The sequence below is a fragment of the Callionymus lyra genome, chromosome 11 (assembly GCF_982586985.1).
Source record: "Callionymus lyra chromosome 11, fCalLyr1.hap1.1, whole genome shotgun sequence".
NCBI classification, from domain to species: domain Eukaryota; kingdom Metazoa; phylum Chordata; class Actinopteri; order Syngnathiformes; family Callionymidae; genus Callionymus; species Callionymus lyra.
Genome location: NC_141828.1, coordinates 1,990,092 through 2,007,430, shown reverse-complemented (window position 1 = coordinate 2,007,430; position 17,339 = coordinate 1,990,092). Strand labels below are relative to the sequence as shown.

The window sequence follows — 17,339 nt, the reverse complement described above, 5'->3', positions numbered from 1 at the left end:
AACACCAGAGTCAAGTACTGGACAATACTACACATATATACTTGTTACTACACTATCACAACACCAGAGTCAAGTACTCCACAATACTACACGTATATACTTGTTACTAGACTATCACAATACCAGAGTCAAGTACTGGACAATACTACACATATATCCTTGTTACTACACTATCACAACACCAGAGTCAAGTACTCCACAATACTACACGTATATACTTGTTACTAGACTATCACAATACCAGAGTCAAGTACTGGACAATACTACACATATATCCTTGTTACTACACTATCACAACACCAGAGTCAAGTACTGAACAATACTACACATATATACTTGTTACTAGACTATCACAACACCAGAGTCAACTACTGAACAATACTACACATATATACTTGTTACTAGACTATAACAACACCAGAGTCAAGTACTGAACAATACTACACATATATACTTGTTACTACACTATCACAACACCATAGTCAAGTACTGAACAATACTACACATATATACTTGTTACTACACTATCACAACACCAGAGTCAAGTACTGGACAATACTACACATATATACTTGTTACTAGACTATCACAATACCAGAGTCAAGTACTGGACAATACTACACATATATACTTGTTACTACACTATCACAACACCAGAGTCAAGTACTGGACAATACTACACATATATACTTGTTACTACACTATCACAACACCAGAGTCAAGTACTGAACAATACTACACATATATACTTGTTACTACACTATCACAACACCAGAGTCAAGTACTGGACAATACTACACATATATCCTTGTTACTACACTATCACAACACCAGAGTCAAGTACTGGACAATACTACACATATATCCTTGTTACTACACTATCACAACACCAGAGTCAAGTACTGGACAATACTACACATATATACTTGTTACTACACTATCACAACACCAGAGTCAAGTACTGGACAATACTACACATATATACTTGTTACTACACTATCACAACACCAGAGTCAAGTACTGGACAATACTACACATATATACTTGTTACTACACTATCACAACACCAGAGTCAAGTACTGAACAATACTACACATATATACTTGTTACTACACTATCACAACACCAGAGTCAAGTACTGGACAATACTACACATATATCCTTGTTACTACACTATCACAACACCAGAGTCAAGTACTGGACGATACTACACATATATCCTTGTTACTACACTATCACAACACCAGAGTCAAGTACTGGACAATACTACACATATATACTTGATACTACACTATCACAACACCAGAGTCAAGTACTGGACAATACTACACATATATACTTGTTACTACACTATCACAACACCAGAGTCAAGTACTGGACAATACTACACATATATACTTGTTACTACACTATCACAACACCAGAGTCAAGTACTGGACAATACTACACATATATACTTGTTACTACACTATCACAACACCAGAGTCAAGTACTGGACAATACTACACATATATCCTTGTTACTACACTATCACAACACCAGAGTCAAGTACTGGACAATACTACACATATATACTTGTTACTACACTATCACAACACCAGAGTCAAGTACTGGACAATACTACACATATATACTTGTTACTACACTATCACAACACCAGAGTCAAGTACTGGACACTACTACACATATATACTTGTTACTACAATATCACTATTAATCTTATCGTTGTCTTTAATATGTGTTGAATCACCAGACATGCAATATGTATTTAAAATATGGTTTTGATCACGAGCAGGAACGATCCTAACATAACCTCTTATGCAAGTTATGTCTCATGCACTCAATTTACACCCAAAATAATACTGACGGAAAAGTAAATAAGACATTTTTTTGTTTTCTTTTAACAAATCTTGCGTTCATTTTACAAACACATTTTCTGACACAGACAGAATCTTTACAACAGTAGTGTTTTGGATAAAACTCAACCAATACAAGTAATTGGTTACTTTTGAAGGGTCATTTTTGTTTAAATCAAATGACTTTCCTCTAAAATATAAAAAGCATGTATTCTTCTGGAGCATCTGGTTCAGGAAGCTCTGCAGCCAATCAGCAGTCGCTGTTGTGACTCATTGAATCTCCAGCAGAAGACTCACACACTCGAGAGCCGAGCGACGCCAGCCTTTGTTGTGGCGCCGGCTGCAGGTCGATGGCAAATAACCCCAGTTAACCCTTGAGAATGATGTGCACCCCAAACAAACAAACTATCACACCAGTTGAAATGAAACTCTCGCTTCCCCGGGAAGAAGCAGCCACACACAACCATGATGATGAAGATGATGATGATGAAGATGAAGATGAAGATGATGATGATGATGAAGATGATGATGAAGATGAAGATGAAGATGATGATGAAGATGAAGATGAAGATGATGATGAAGATGAAGATGAAGATGATGATGAAGATGAAGATGAAGATGATGATGATGAAGATGATGATGAAGATGAAGATGAAGATGATGAAGATGAAGATGAAGATGAAGATGATGATGATGAAGATGAAGATGAAGATGATGAAGATGATGAAGATGAAGATGAAGAAGATGAAGATGAAGATGAAGATGATGAAGATGAAGATGAAGATGAAGATGAAGATGATGAAGATGAAGATGATGAAGATGAAGATGAAGATGATGAAGATGATGAAGATGAAGATGAAGAAGATGAAGATGAAGATGATGAAGATGAAGATGAAGATGAAGATGATGATGATGAAGATGAAGATGATGATGATGATGATGAAGATGAAGATGATGATGATGATGATGAAGATGAAGATGATGATGAAGATGATGATGATGAAGATAATGAAGATAATGGAGGCTGGTTTGTTCTCTATGAAGACACAAGGCTTGGTGAAGAAGAAGAAGAAGATGTTTATTTCACAAAAAATACTTGTTACTACACTATCACAACACCAGGGTCAAGTACTGGACAATACTACACATATATACTTGTTACTACACTATCACAACACCAGGGTCAAGTACTGGACAAGACTACACATATATACTTGTTACTACACTATCACAACACCAGGGTCAAGTACTGGACAATACTACACATATATACTTGTTACTACACTATCACAACACCAGGGTCAAGTACTGGACAATACTACACATATATACTTGTTACTACACTATCACAACACCAGGGTCAAGTACTGGACAATACTACACATATATACTTGTTACTACACTATCACAACACCAGAGTCAAGTACTGGACAATACTACACATATATACTTGTTACTACACTATCACAACACCAGAGTCAAGTACTGGACAATACTACACATATATACTTGTTACTACACTATCACAACACCAGAGTCAAGTACTGGACAATACTACACATATATACTTGTTACTACACTATCACAACACCAGAGTCAAGTACTCAACAATACTACACATATATACTTGTTACTACACTATCACAACACCAGAGTCAAGTACTGGACAATACTACACATATATACTTGTTACTACACTATCACAACACCAGAGTCAAGTACTGGACAATACTACACACATATATACTTGTTACTACACTATCACATCACCAGAGTCAAGTACTGGACAATACTACACATATATACTTGTTACTACACTATCACAACACCAGAGTCAAGTGCTGGATAATACTACACACATATATACTTGTTACTACACTATCACATCACCAGAGTCAAGTACTGGACAATACTACACATATATACTTGTTACTACACAATCACAACACCAGAGTCAAGTACTGGAAAATACTACACATATATACTTGTTACTACACTATCACAACACCAGAGTCAAGTACTGGACAATACTACACATATATACTTGTTACTACACTATCACAACACCAGAGTCAAGTGCTGGACAATACTACACATATATACTTGTTACTACACTATCACAACACCAGAGTCAAGTACTGGACAATACTACAAACATATATACTTGTTACTACACTATCACAACACCAGAGTCAAGTACTGGACAATACTACACATATATACTTGTTACTACACTATCACAACACCAGAGTCAAGTGCTGGACAATACTACACATATATACTTGTTACTACACTATCACAACACCAGAGTCAAGTACTGGACAATACTACAAACATATATACTTGTTACTACACTATCACAACACCAGAGTCAAGTACTGGACAATACTACACATATATACTTGTTACTACACAATCACAACACCAGAGTCAAGTACTGGACAATACTACACATATATACTTGTTACTACACTATCACAACACCAGAGTCAAGTACTGGACAATACTACACATATATACTTGTTACTACACTATCACAACACCAGAGTCAAGTACTGGACAATACTACACATATATACTTGTTACTATACTATCTCAACACCAGAGTCAAGTACTGGACAAATACAACAATATAGAACAATTTATTTGTGAAATAAATCGATGAAAGTACTAAGAACGTTATAAATGTTGGTCAAATGAAGTCCATGTGAGTGAATAAGAATCTTAAAAACAGTCAAAGTGTAGCAGGTGGACTTTGAGTAAATCTTATTGCTCTGTACTGTTGCCTCCTGTCCAGAGTGTCCCCCGCCTCTCACCATAAGTAACTAGAAAAGTATCAAATGTATCGGTTCATTAAAATGTGAGTACGGTAAAAAATGTTGATGAGTTTCATGTAAAAGCGAATAAAGGAAGTATTTTTGTCTGTGGTTCAGCGACGAGGACATGCAGAGCCTGGCGAGTCTGATGAGCATGAAGCAGGCGGACATCGGGAACCTGGACGACTTCGAGGAGGACAACGACGAGGACGAGGAGAACCGAGTGAACCAGGAGGAGAAGGCGGCCAAGATAACAGGTAGAACCAGAAGCTGCACTTTTATCTTATCTTATCTCACTTTATCTTCTTCTTTTAGCTTCTGCTGTGAACATAATCAGATGTTTGTGTATCACAGTTAGAAACATCCTTTCTTCAGTTTGATTCAAATGTACTTTGAAGTGTGTTTTCTCCTGGTTAAATGTAGAGTTGTTTAAGGTGAGACAAGTTAGTGAGCTAGTTTTATTTTAGTAATGATTAACTACAGAAGACGCATCTGTTGACATGTGGTCGGAGAAGACGAGTGTGAAACTGCAGTTCTACGTCCTGGTCCGAGCTCTGAGTTGTCGGTCGATCTAGAGTTGATAAAACTGTAGTTTATGAAATAAGAGCCGCTCCATCAACGGACCAGGTTTTCCAAAAAAGTCTGATTATGAAGCCAGTAGGGTTTGCGGGACCACCTCGACTGACCATATTACTCAGGGGTCCAGAGAACACTACGGAGGTCCAACATTCGTGTGTGTTCACACCCACTGAACATCAATCTTGGTGACCTCTGACTGGCATAATCAGATGTTATTGCACCCATTATGAATTATTATCTTACTGTATTTACGTTTAGCTTTAGACAGCTTTACATTTTATTCAGTGGCCCCAGGAATGCAGACTACGGTCTCTGGCTTCGCTAGCTTAAGCGAAGTAAGGAATCGCTAATAAACGGAGCTGGTTCCTCGACCCGTGTCTCGTTGAGCGGGAACATCTATTGGAAACGTTCAGGGGTTGGTGGAGCTCCGTTGACTCTTTGGTCTGGAACTATTCCTCCCACGAACAGTCACCACCCACCCTGGTTTCCCAGCTGCTTGGGAATTGCTGGAGGAATGCTAACTGCTAAGCTAACTGCTAAGCTATGTGGCGCCGCACTGTGTAACTGAGACTGGCTAGCTAGTGGGTTAGCTTCAATAGTGCCGAGTCTCTAGTTCAATGAGCTTCAAACCAGCTAACAAGCTACACTTCAAGCAACTATCGCTAGAAGGTGAAGCGTAACTCAACACCGGACTCACCGAGCCGGACAGAACAGCCGAGGGAGAAGACATCGTGGAATGAAGTTGACGAATACGCTCACCGGGAAGTTAATGTTAAAATCCTTCAAAAGTTAATGTTCAAATCCTTCAAAAGTTAATGTTCAAATCGATCCAGTGACGACTACGATTAGACGAGAACGATCTTCCTGCTCAGCGGTGGTTTCACCGTATATGTCAAATAATGTTTGCATTTTTACATTTTGGTTAGTTGTCAGTTGGTCATACAGTTAATATCGAATGGTATTAAACATGTTGAATGTAACTTGCCGTGAGTTGTAGAAATCCCTGTGTTTACAAATGATTCTTCCCGATGTTTATTTTTTGAATATATGCTCCAGCTTTAAAGAACTTTATTTTGATTTTCTGATTCTGCATTTTGTTATTTTCTGTCCCTGTACCCCCCTCAGACGGGTGGGTTGGCACCAGCTCAACCAACCACATCAGTCGTAGCTTGTGTTGCTGATGCTCTCCATACACATGTTTGAATCTGGTCTATAGGCCCCACTGCTTCCTGCTTTGCTTAATCCAACTTCTCAAGGCCCCATCTCTTGCCGCTAAGCTTCATGCTCACTGTTCCCTCTCCGCTGCTCTTTGTCCCATTTATATGTATATGCATCGAGCGCCTACAGCAACACTCGCGCTCTTTGAATGCAAAGGCCTGACAAAGCTGACAAAACTCCCCGATACCGTTTCTCCATCCGTGCCTTTACCTCCCCGAGCCTGCGACCTCCTCTGTGAAAGATAGATTCTCTTTTTTTTACATCATGTTTATGTAAGTGATAAAGAGAATTCATTACAACAGAAGGGTCGTGTGTTACACCTCCATGAATACATTTGTGTGTGTGTATGTTTTTGTGTGTGTTTGCTGCTTTAATCCCACGAGGCGAGTCTGAACACTTGACTCGTATTAAATCACTGCTGCAGGCTTTGACTAAATATGAAAGCGACTCGTGGAGGATTCCTTCCCTTGTGTTCCCTCCGGGTCAACAAACAACATTTGTTCTCCGGCCTGTGGGTCACCTTGACCCGGAGATAACATGAGGGTTAAATGACCATTATTGTTATTAATGTCAGCAATATTTTCAAGGATTGCACTGAAGGATAAAAACTACAAAAATAAAATAGTTAAAGTGACAGTTTACCCAAAATTCAAACTTCACTCGTGTTCTACAGTCATAGACAAAAAATGTTTGTTCATTTTAATGTAGCGACTGGAGCTCAGTTGTCTTCGTCTTCATCTTCGTCCAAAAAAGACACTTAACAACATCCAAACATCTTCAAACTGCTCGACTGTAACGTCCTCTTGGATTGAATCAGTTTATTGGCTCATATAGAGAAGTTGAGTCCAGGACTGGAAGGATGTTAGATTTAAACGTAGAGAATAGAAGAAGAAAGATAAGATACAAACTCATCAAACTGGTGTAAACTTCTTACAGCTAAAGAAAGACTCATCAAAATGTAAAAAATCTAACATTAAGTAACAATCACACAATAGTTGTGCTCGTCAACATAGAGCCTCAAATGGTTGTAAAAAAATAGGATTTGTGTGTTGTTGTTGTGTGCGTGTGTGTGTCAATATTATTAATGGAGTGTAATCTTTGTGCTCTTTTCAATTGTTCCTTCCGTCTCGTATGGCCCTGTTCCCCACAGAGATAGTAAACCAGCTCAATGCCCTCAGCTGCTTACATGATGATGATGATGATGATGGTGATGATGATGATGATCATGTCCGTAAGCGGGTTCGCAAAGCAACAGCATCAGCTGCTGCTTCGTCCCAAGGTCTTCTTTTCACCTTTCTCTGCCCTCCAACATCGTCATACGCCCCCTTGTGGTTTTATTTATTTTTATCACCCCCTTCTCTTTTGATGGTGTTTGTATTTCCTTCGTCTTCCATGGTGATTTGTTTTAGTGTTGTGTCTTTTTTTTTGACCGTGTGCCCGTCAGTTAACCGCAGTTGGTGGTGAACCAGACCAGGTGAACCATCGCACAATTATCCCTCTGTTCGGCCATCTTGTGGAACACACAACACACAACACACAACACACAACACACAACACACAACACACAACACACAACACACAACACACAACAGATACAGTCGTTCCTCCAGAATGAAAAATGAAAATGAAAAATTGTGTGTCAGGAATCAGAAAGTGTGATGCAGGAACATCGTCAAACATGTAACTAATGTTGGAGGATAGAACACCAGTCGAAGGAAGCAGATGTAACATGATTATATAAAAGTATAAGGTGGTCCTTCGATTATCGGGGGGTCACGTTCTGAACCCTTTCATGTAATTGAACCCCTCAAACTCAACATATGAGGTTTTGACCCCCTCAACAACCCTCTGGTCGACTGGGATGCTTTGTCGCCCAGCCACCAATCACAGCTCTTGATCAACTTTGACCTGGCAACACTTAAATAGAATTGTAATACAGTATTCTAGTGACTAATTAGAGCAGTGTTGAGAAAGGCATCATGGGAGTTCACTGTTGTGTTGGCAACAAGGTCGGGTGCAGTGATTGTCGCCTCCCACTAGGTGGTTGTTGTGTAAATAAAGCACCTGATAGTAACAATGTGAACGATGAGCTTTAATGCTCCTGACTGCAGAGTACTTACATTTATTTTAAATATGCAATACTGTGTAGAAAAAAATCCTTAAAACAGTGAGACTTCTACCCTTTATTTATATGACCATTTTGTAAATATTGTTTGTGTCTCCCCCGTGTGTCAGAGCAGTGTAATTGCATAGAAACTCACAGTTTTGACACACGGTAAAGAATTTGTTTACAAAATTAAACCAAACATTTCAAATTGTTACTTATTGTTGCTTGTTTATTTACAATTATTTACCTTTAGTGTAACTTTTCTCGAAGGATATACGTGCAAATGGCATTTTTTTTCAAAAGGGCTCAAATTCACATAGTTTTCAGCTGTATATAAGCCCATGATAGTGGACAATATTAAGATAATCCTGGGAGCAAAAGTCATTTGAACTATTGCCCAGAGGTCACACACAGTGGCTCTTGTTGGTTATAAACATAGGAAAACTAAGTCATATCTTCAACACTTTCTTTCTCCCTCTGAGATTCTTACGTGAACCTCTTGGCAACTCTTTCTCATGCGAGCTACACTCTGGCGTTGAACAGACGACCTACAGTGAGGAAGATGAAGATGAAGTGGACGAGTCTCTCTAGCGTTCTAACTTCTCCATAGCAACTCATGCATTCTCCCACACCAGCTCCCACAAGTTACAGAAACCCACAGAAGCTCCAGCAGAGGGATCATTGGTGGACAACTTGGTTTAACTCTTGGTTCACTTCTGAATGCTTCTCGTATAAGTTTGTGAATGATTGTTTGTCTAGTAGCTGTTTCTTCTCCAACAACCTTCTTGGATCTGACTCCATTTTTGGATTTTCTGGCAGAACTGATTAACAAACTGAACTTCCTGGACGACCCGGAGCACGAGGACTTGCCTGCCATGAGCAACAATCCTTTCATGGAGAGTGAAGATGGTCTGGAGGAAACCAACCATCTCAACCCATTTGATGATCCTGACCAAGAAGGTACGTCAGGTCCTGACACCAGTGATTCTAGGTAGAAATGTTCTACGTTCTTGGAAAAGAAGGGATGGGGTTGTGTATATGAAAGAATCTGATGATCAAATGTATCACGATACAAGGCCAACGATACAACGTATTGCAATACTGTAGTAACAAGGATATATATGTGTAGTATTGTCCAGTACTTGACTCTGGTGTTGTGATACTGTAGTAACAAGGATATATATGTGTAGTATTGTCCAGTACTTGACTCTGGTGTTGTGATAGTGTAGTAACAAGTATATATATGTGTAGTATTGTCCAGTACTTGAGTCTGGTGTTGTGATAGTGTAGTAACAAGTATATATATGTGTAGTATTGTCCAGTACTTGAGTCTGGTGTTGTGATAGTGTAGTAACAAGTATATATATGTGTAGTATTGTCCAGTACTAGACTCTGGTGTTGTGATAGTGTAGTAACAAGTATATATATGTGTAGTATTGTCCAGTACTTGACTCTGGTGTTGTGATAGTGTAGTAACAAGTATATATATGTGTAGTATTGTCCAGTACTTGACTCTGCTGTTGTGATAGTGTAGTAACAAGTATATATATGTGTAGTATTGTCCAGTACTTGACTCTGGTGTTGTGATAGTGTAGTAACAAGTATATATGTGTAGTATTGTCCAGTACTAGACTCTGGTGTTGTGATAGTGTAGTAACAAGTATATATGTGTAGTATTGTCCAGTACTAGACTCTGGTGTTGTGATAGTGTAGTAACAAGTATACATGTGTAGTATTGTCCAGTACTTGACTCTGGTGTTGTGATAGTGTAGTAACAAGTATATATGTGTAGTATTGTCCAGTACTTGACTCTGGTGTTGTGATAGTGTAGTAACAAGTATATATGTGTAGTATTGTCCAGTACTTGACTCTGGTGTTGTGATAGTGTAGTAACAAGTATATATGTGTAGTATTGTCCAGTACTTGACTCTGGTGTTGTGATAGTGTAGTAACAAGTATATATATGTGTAGTATTGTCCAGTACTAGACTCTGGTGTTGTGATAGTGTAGTAACAAGTATATATGTGTAGTATTGTCCAGTACTAGACTCTGGTGTTGTGATAGTGTAGTAACAAGTATATATATGTGTAGTATTGTCCAGTACTTGACTCTGGTGTTGTGATAGTGTAGTAACAAGTATATATATGTGTAGTATTGTCCAGTACTTGACTCTGGTGTTGTGATAGTGTAGTAACAAGTATATATATGTGTATTATTGTCCAGTACTTGACTCTGGTGTTGTGATAGTGTAGTAACAAGTATATATGTGTAGTATTGTCCAGTACTAGACTCTGGTGTTGTGATAGTGTAGTAACAAGTATATATATGTGTAGTATTGTCCAGTACTTGACTCTGGTGTTGTGATAGTGTAGTAACAAGTATATATATGTGTAGTATTGTCCAGTACTTGACTCTGGTGTTGTGATAGTGTAGTAACAAGTATATATATGTGTAGTATTGTCCAGTACTAGACTCTGGTGTTGTGATAGTGTAGTAACAAGTATATATATGTGTAGTATTGTCCAGTACTTGACTCTGGTGTTGTGATAGTGTAGTAACAAGTATATATATGTGTAGTATTGTCCAGTACTAGACTCTGGTGTTGTGATAGTGTAGTAACAAGTATATATATGTATAGTATTGTCCAGTACTTGACTCTGGTGTTGTGATAGTGTAGTAACAAGTATATATGTGTAGTATTGTCCAGTACTAGACTCTGGTGTTGTGATAGTGTAGTAACAAGTATATATATGTGTAGTATTGTCCAGTACTTGACTCTGGTGTTGTGATAGTGTAGTAACAAGTATATATATGTGTAGTATTGTCCAGTACTTGACTCTGGTGTTGTGATAGTGTAGTAACAAGTATATATATGTGTAGTATTGTCCAGTACTTGACTCTGGTGTTGTGATAGTGTAGTAACAAGTATATATATGTGTAGTATTGTCCAGTACTTGACTCTGGTGTTGTGATAGTGTAGTAACAAGTATATATATGTATAGTATTGTCCAGTACTTGACTCTGGTGTTGTGATAGTGTAGTAACAAGTATATATGTGTAGTATTGTCCAGTACTAGACTCTGGTGTTGTGATAGTGTAGTAACAAGTATATATATGTGTAGTATTGTCCAGTACTTGACTCTGGTGTTGTGATAGTGTAGTAACAAGTATATATATGTGTAGTATTGTCCAGTACTTGACTCTGGTGTTGTGATAGTGTAGTAACAAGTATATATATGTGTAGTATTGTCCAGTACTTGACTCTGGTGTTGTGATAGTGTAGTAACAAGTATATATATGTGTAGTATTGTCAGGTCAGCCACAGATCCCGCAGCAGCCGATCGAAGACTCGTTCGTCAACGATTCATCGAATCCGTTCAATGAGTCTGAGGAACCGGAGACCCAGGCCTCTCCAGGAAACCCCTTTGACGACCCGGACCAAGACCCGGACCTCACACCGGATCCCGAACCCCCAAAGCCCAGACAGAGGAAAGGAGTCCGACCGGTGGACATGAGCAAGTACTTGTACGCAGACACAGCTGCCACCAACGAGGAGGAGGAGCTCGATGAGTGAGTTATTTACTTGACTTTCTTTGAAACCGACTCCAGCGTATGTCACTGTAGCCTGAACTAACAAATGACTTCTTGACCCTCGTGACTCAAACAAGGAGAAAAGTACTCAACCTTTATATAATAATATAATGCAATACATGTCTAAACAAGAAGGTTCTGTCTCGCCTGCAGTTCATACTAAACTCTGCAGCCAGAATTCTGAGCCGCTCTAGTAGAAGAACTCACATTTCTCCTTCAAACTCTTCACTGGCTGCTCTAGTAGAAGAACTCACATTTCTCCTTCAAACTCTTCACTGGCTGCTCTAGTAGAAGAACTCACATTTCTCCTTCAAACTCTTCACTGGCTGCTCTAGTAGAAGAACTCACATTTCTCCTTCAAACTCTTCACTGGCTGCTCTAGTAGAAGAACTCACATTTCTCCTTCAAACTCTTCACTGGCTGCTCTAGTAGAAGAACTCACATTTCTCCTTCAAACTCTTCACTGGCTGCCAGTTTCTTTCAGGATCATTTTAAAATTCTGGTTCTTACTTTCAGATCTATTCATGGTCAGATCGCCCTCTATGTTTGATGATCTACTGACTCCTTCAAGAAACATCTGTGTTTGATGATCTACTGACTCCTTCAAGAAACATCTCTGTGTTTGATGATCTACTGACTCCTTCAAGAAACATCTGTGTTTGATGATCTACTGACTCCTTCAAGAAACATCTGTGTTTGATGATCTACTGACTCCTTCAAGAAACATCTGTGTTTGATGATCTACTGACTCCTTCAAGAAACATCTTAAGACGTTTTTATTTGTTCAGGATTTTCCTTGATTCTGTGAGACTCCTGTGTTGTTCTCAGTATTATCTTGATCTTTAAAGTATATATTTTATTGAGTATTGTTTTGATTGTTTAAGCGCTTTGTGACCCTGGTCTAGAAAAGTGCTATACAAATACAAATTACTTACTTACTTATAACTAATGTTGTACAAAAGTAATTCAGGACAATTTACTTGAATAAAGTCTCATTAAATTATTTTCTTTAGTTTTTACCTTTGATTCGTCAACTCATTTTACTCAGACCTGTCTCTGGGAAAAGAAAATGTTCAAAAGCCTCTTTGCACCATTTATTTGTCAATAAGACATTGTTTCGTCTACGACCCGTATTTTTTCTGCAGATTTTTTCCACACAGCCTTTAAAAGGTGTTGATATCGTCTCGGTCGTGACGGTCTCGCTCTCCTTGTAAACGTGTGATGAGGGTCGAGTGACGGGACTCTGTCAACGAGACAAGGGGCCTCTTGTTTCTCTGCATTCTTTTACCTTGTCGCTCCCACATTTCTTCCTTTCACTCTCATTCCTGCTTCCATTATAGTCAGTTATAGCAACATGAAGCTAGAAATGTTGACATTTTGACCAAAATATAATGTTATTTAATACATTCACTGGATGAAATCTGTTTAATTTCTTTTAACAATTATTGGATTATTTCCCCAACATATCAAAACTATTTGTGTATATGGTAGATCTATCTTCATTCATTCATTCATTTTCTACCGCTTTACCTCTTACCGGTGTCGCAGGGAGACTGGATTCTATCCCAGTTTCATAGGGCGAGAGGCAGGGGACACCCTGGACAGGACGCTAGTCCGTTGCAGGACACACAAAGACAGACAACCATTCACACACACTCTCATACCGATGGACAATTTCCCAAAGTTCTTAATCAACCTCTGTATGTTTCTGGACTGTGGGAGGAAACCGGAGTGTCCGGAGTAAACCCACACGTGGAGAACATACTAATTGTATGCAGAATGGCTTAAATAGTTTAAGATAAATGATGTGAAATGAAGAGTTTATAGTGATTAAGAGGAGAAACCGTCCAAATATATCTGTGGTTATTAACCATCAGAACAAGTTCATCATCATCGTCTCTTTGGATCTTTGATTCGACTGTTCAGTGAACAAAACATTGTGAGTGAAACAAAAATGATTACGTTGAGAAGGTCATGTGTAAAGAAGTGAATTTCTACTTGAAGTTCGTGGTGAAAAAACTGTCATCGAGTGTCAAAAATGTCGGAATTGTTCATGGTTTTGAAAAGAAGGTTGAAGACTCGACTGTCAACGTGACGGACGTGTGTTGGACGTATGTTTGCACAGACGCTCGTAGACGCTGTCGCTCCTCAGCTTTGTCTGCTAAAGCAGCAACATTTCTGCGGTTCAAGAGGGCAGTGTTTCCACTGTTCAACCTCCTGCTCTTCCTTTATTCTCATCCCCCTCTTCTCTCAACCCCTCACTCTGTCACGCCGCTGGCGAGTCGGGTTTTCTGGTCTCCGGCGCTGACCTCGACCCGGTGTTTGTTTAGGATCGTTTGTGGCGTGTTGAGTGAGTTCCTCGACGTGCGCTCGTCTGTCACTCGCCCTGGTCAGCGAGGATATGAGGTCACCGAGGTTTGACCTCTGGTGCACCTGCATCTACTGTTACCTGCCTGTCTTTTGTGTCGAGGCCACTCATGGTCGTGATGCTACGGTTCTAGTTTCCGTGGACGTTCGTGAGAGAAGCTTCATGAGCAGGAAGTGAATCAGTGACACTGAGATATTGATTTAAAAACTGTGACACAAACACGATGTTTGTTCTCGGTTTAGATCATAACCATCGTTTATAGAAATGATTGAATTCATCAATAAAAGCTAATATTTCAATGATCTCTGTGGAAGAATTTTGAAGGAAATGTTGTCGTGTTTAAGCCTTAATTTATTTATTTTTTACTCATTTAATTCACTCATTTCTACATTTTTAAATAATTCAATTAAATAAAACTAATCATTTTAAGTAAGGGTGCTCGGTGGCGCAGTGGTTAGTGCGGTCGCCTTTATGTTCTCCCGGGTTTACTCCGGGAACTCCGGTTTCCTCCCACAGTCCAAAAACATACAGAGGTTGATTAAGAACTTGTCTATAGGTGTGTGTTTGTGTGAATGTTGTGTGTCTTTGTGTCCTGAGACATACTGGCGTCCTGTCCAGGGTGTCCCCTGCCTCTCGCCCTAGCCCGACCCCTGGATAAAGCAGTAGACATTAAATAAATAAATGAATGAATGATAATATTTTTAAATAATGTCTTTTTTAACAGAGACGTCGTCACGTGTCGCGTGATTGGCTGAAAGTACTTTAAGTATTGTGTGTTAATTATATATCGAGCTCTTTGTGTCGTTAAAAAAAAATTGTACTTACATTTTTCAAATGTTATTATCGTCAATATGTCAAACAGTTCAACAAAAGTTCAATGTTTGAACGTTAAACATGTTATTATTCAACTATATTCTGATGAAACGTATCTATTTCTAATACTTCTATTCACTTCAAATACTAGCTTTGATCGTGTTTGAAGAACGTCGACGGTTCTCGATCAGAACTTTCTTCCCGTCCTCGTCTCATCCGGTCCATGTTATTCTTCTGCGCCTCCAGATCCAACCCGTTCTACGAGCCAAGGACATCCAGCCCCACGCAGACCCCTGCGAGTCGACCCCCCCTCAGCACGAGCAGCTGCCAGAAGAGGAGGGCGCCGCCGCCCCCTGGTACCAGCGCTGGCACCGGTCCCGGTCCACCTCCTCTCCTCAGGACCGGCGGCGCCGCAGACGGGGAGCGAGCCCAGACGGCGGGGCCCGGCCCTGTGGCCGCCCTCATGGTGAGGGAGCAGGTCTCCTCCTCCTCGCCCAAGGTAGACATCTTTTGTTTTAGGAAGTAGATCCATCAGCGCCGTGATGCTCGTATGACGGTCGTATGATGGTCGTATGATGGTCGTATGATGGTCGTATGTTGGTCGTATGATGGTCGTATGATGGTCGTATGTTGGTCGTATGATGGTCGTATGATGGTCGTATGATGGTCGTATGATGGTCGTATTACGGTCGTATGATGGTGGTATGACGGTCGTATGTTGGTCGTATGTTGGTCGTATGACGGTCGTATGACGGTCGTATGACGGTCGTATGATGGTCGTATGACGGTCGTATGACGGTCGTATCTTCATTCTCCAGCTCTTCCATGCTTAACGTCAACTCATTGACAACAAAATAAAAGTTTTGATTCATTTTTGTCCAACAACTCGTCCGCCGTTCCTTGCTGCAATATCTTGGTGATGACTGAGGACGAGAGGATACAGTGAGTCCAGCAGCTTTTAAAGCTGATGTTTGTACATATTTTGGTTTGAAAACAAATGAAAGTAGTTAGTATTGTAGTACTGGACAATACTACACATATATACTTGTTACTACACTATCACAACACCAGAGTCAAGTACTGGACAATACTACACATATATACTTGTTACTACACTATCTCAACACCAGAGTCAAGTACTGGACAATACTACACATATATACTGGTTACTACACTATCACAACACCAGAGACAAGTACTGGACAATACTACACGTATATACTGTACTTGTTACTACACTATCACAACACCAGAGACAAGTACTGGACAATACTACACATATATACTTGTTACTGCACTATCACAACACCAGAGTCAAGTACTGGACAATACTACACATATATACTTGTTACTACACTATCACAACACCAGAGTCAAGTACTGGACAATACTACACATATATCCTTGTTACTACACTATCACAACACCAGAGTCAAGTACTGGACAATACTACACATATATACTTGTTACTACACTATCACAACACCAGAGTCAAGTACTCTTCAATACTACATATATATATACTTGTTAGTACACTATCACAACACCAGAGTCAAGTACTGGACAATACTACACATATATACTTGTTACTACACTATCACAACACCAGAGTCAAGTACTGGACATTACTACACATATATACTTGTTACTACACTATCACAACACCAGAGTCAAGTACTGGACAATACTACACATATATACTTGATACTACACTATCACAACACCACAGTCAAGTACTGGACAATACTACACATATATACTTGTTACTACACTATCACAACACCACAGTCAAGTACTTCACAATACTTCACATATATACTTGTTACTACACTAACACAACACCAGAGTCAAGTACTGGACAATACTACACATATACTTGTTACTACACTATCACAACACCAGAGTCAAGTACTGGACAATACTACACATATATACTTGTTACTACACTATCACAACACCAGAGTCAAGTACTGGACAATACTACATATATA

General features: G+C 39.4%; 1 protein-coding gene across 4 annotated transcripts in view; it reads left to right on the top strand.

Annotated features, from left to right (window-relative positions):
• Positions 1-17,339, top strand: part of ehbp1 (EH domain binding protein 1) — a 199,868-nt gene that overhangs the window by 39,254 nt on the left and 143,275 nt on the right. For 3 of the 4 annotated variants that reach the window (XM_087802015.1, XM_087802014.1, XM_087802017.1), the window contains exons 7-11: positions 4,790-4,929; positions 7,620-7,748; positions 9,396-9,536; positions 11,882-12,146; positions 15,595-15,847. In XM_087802015.1, the coding sequence (XP_087658141.1) occupies positions 4,790-4,929; positions 7,620-7,748; positions 9,396-9,536; positions 11,882-12,146; positions 15,595-15,847 (928 nt within the window). The remainder of the gene's footprint in view (positions 1-4,789; positions 4,930-7,619; positions 7,749-9,395; positions 9,537-11,881; positions 12,147-15,594; positions 15,848-17,339) is intronic. The other variant, XM_087802016.1, reaches the window with a different exon arrangement.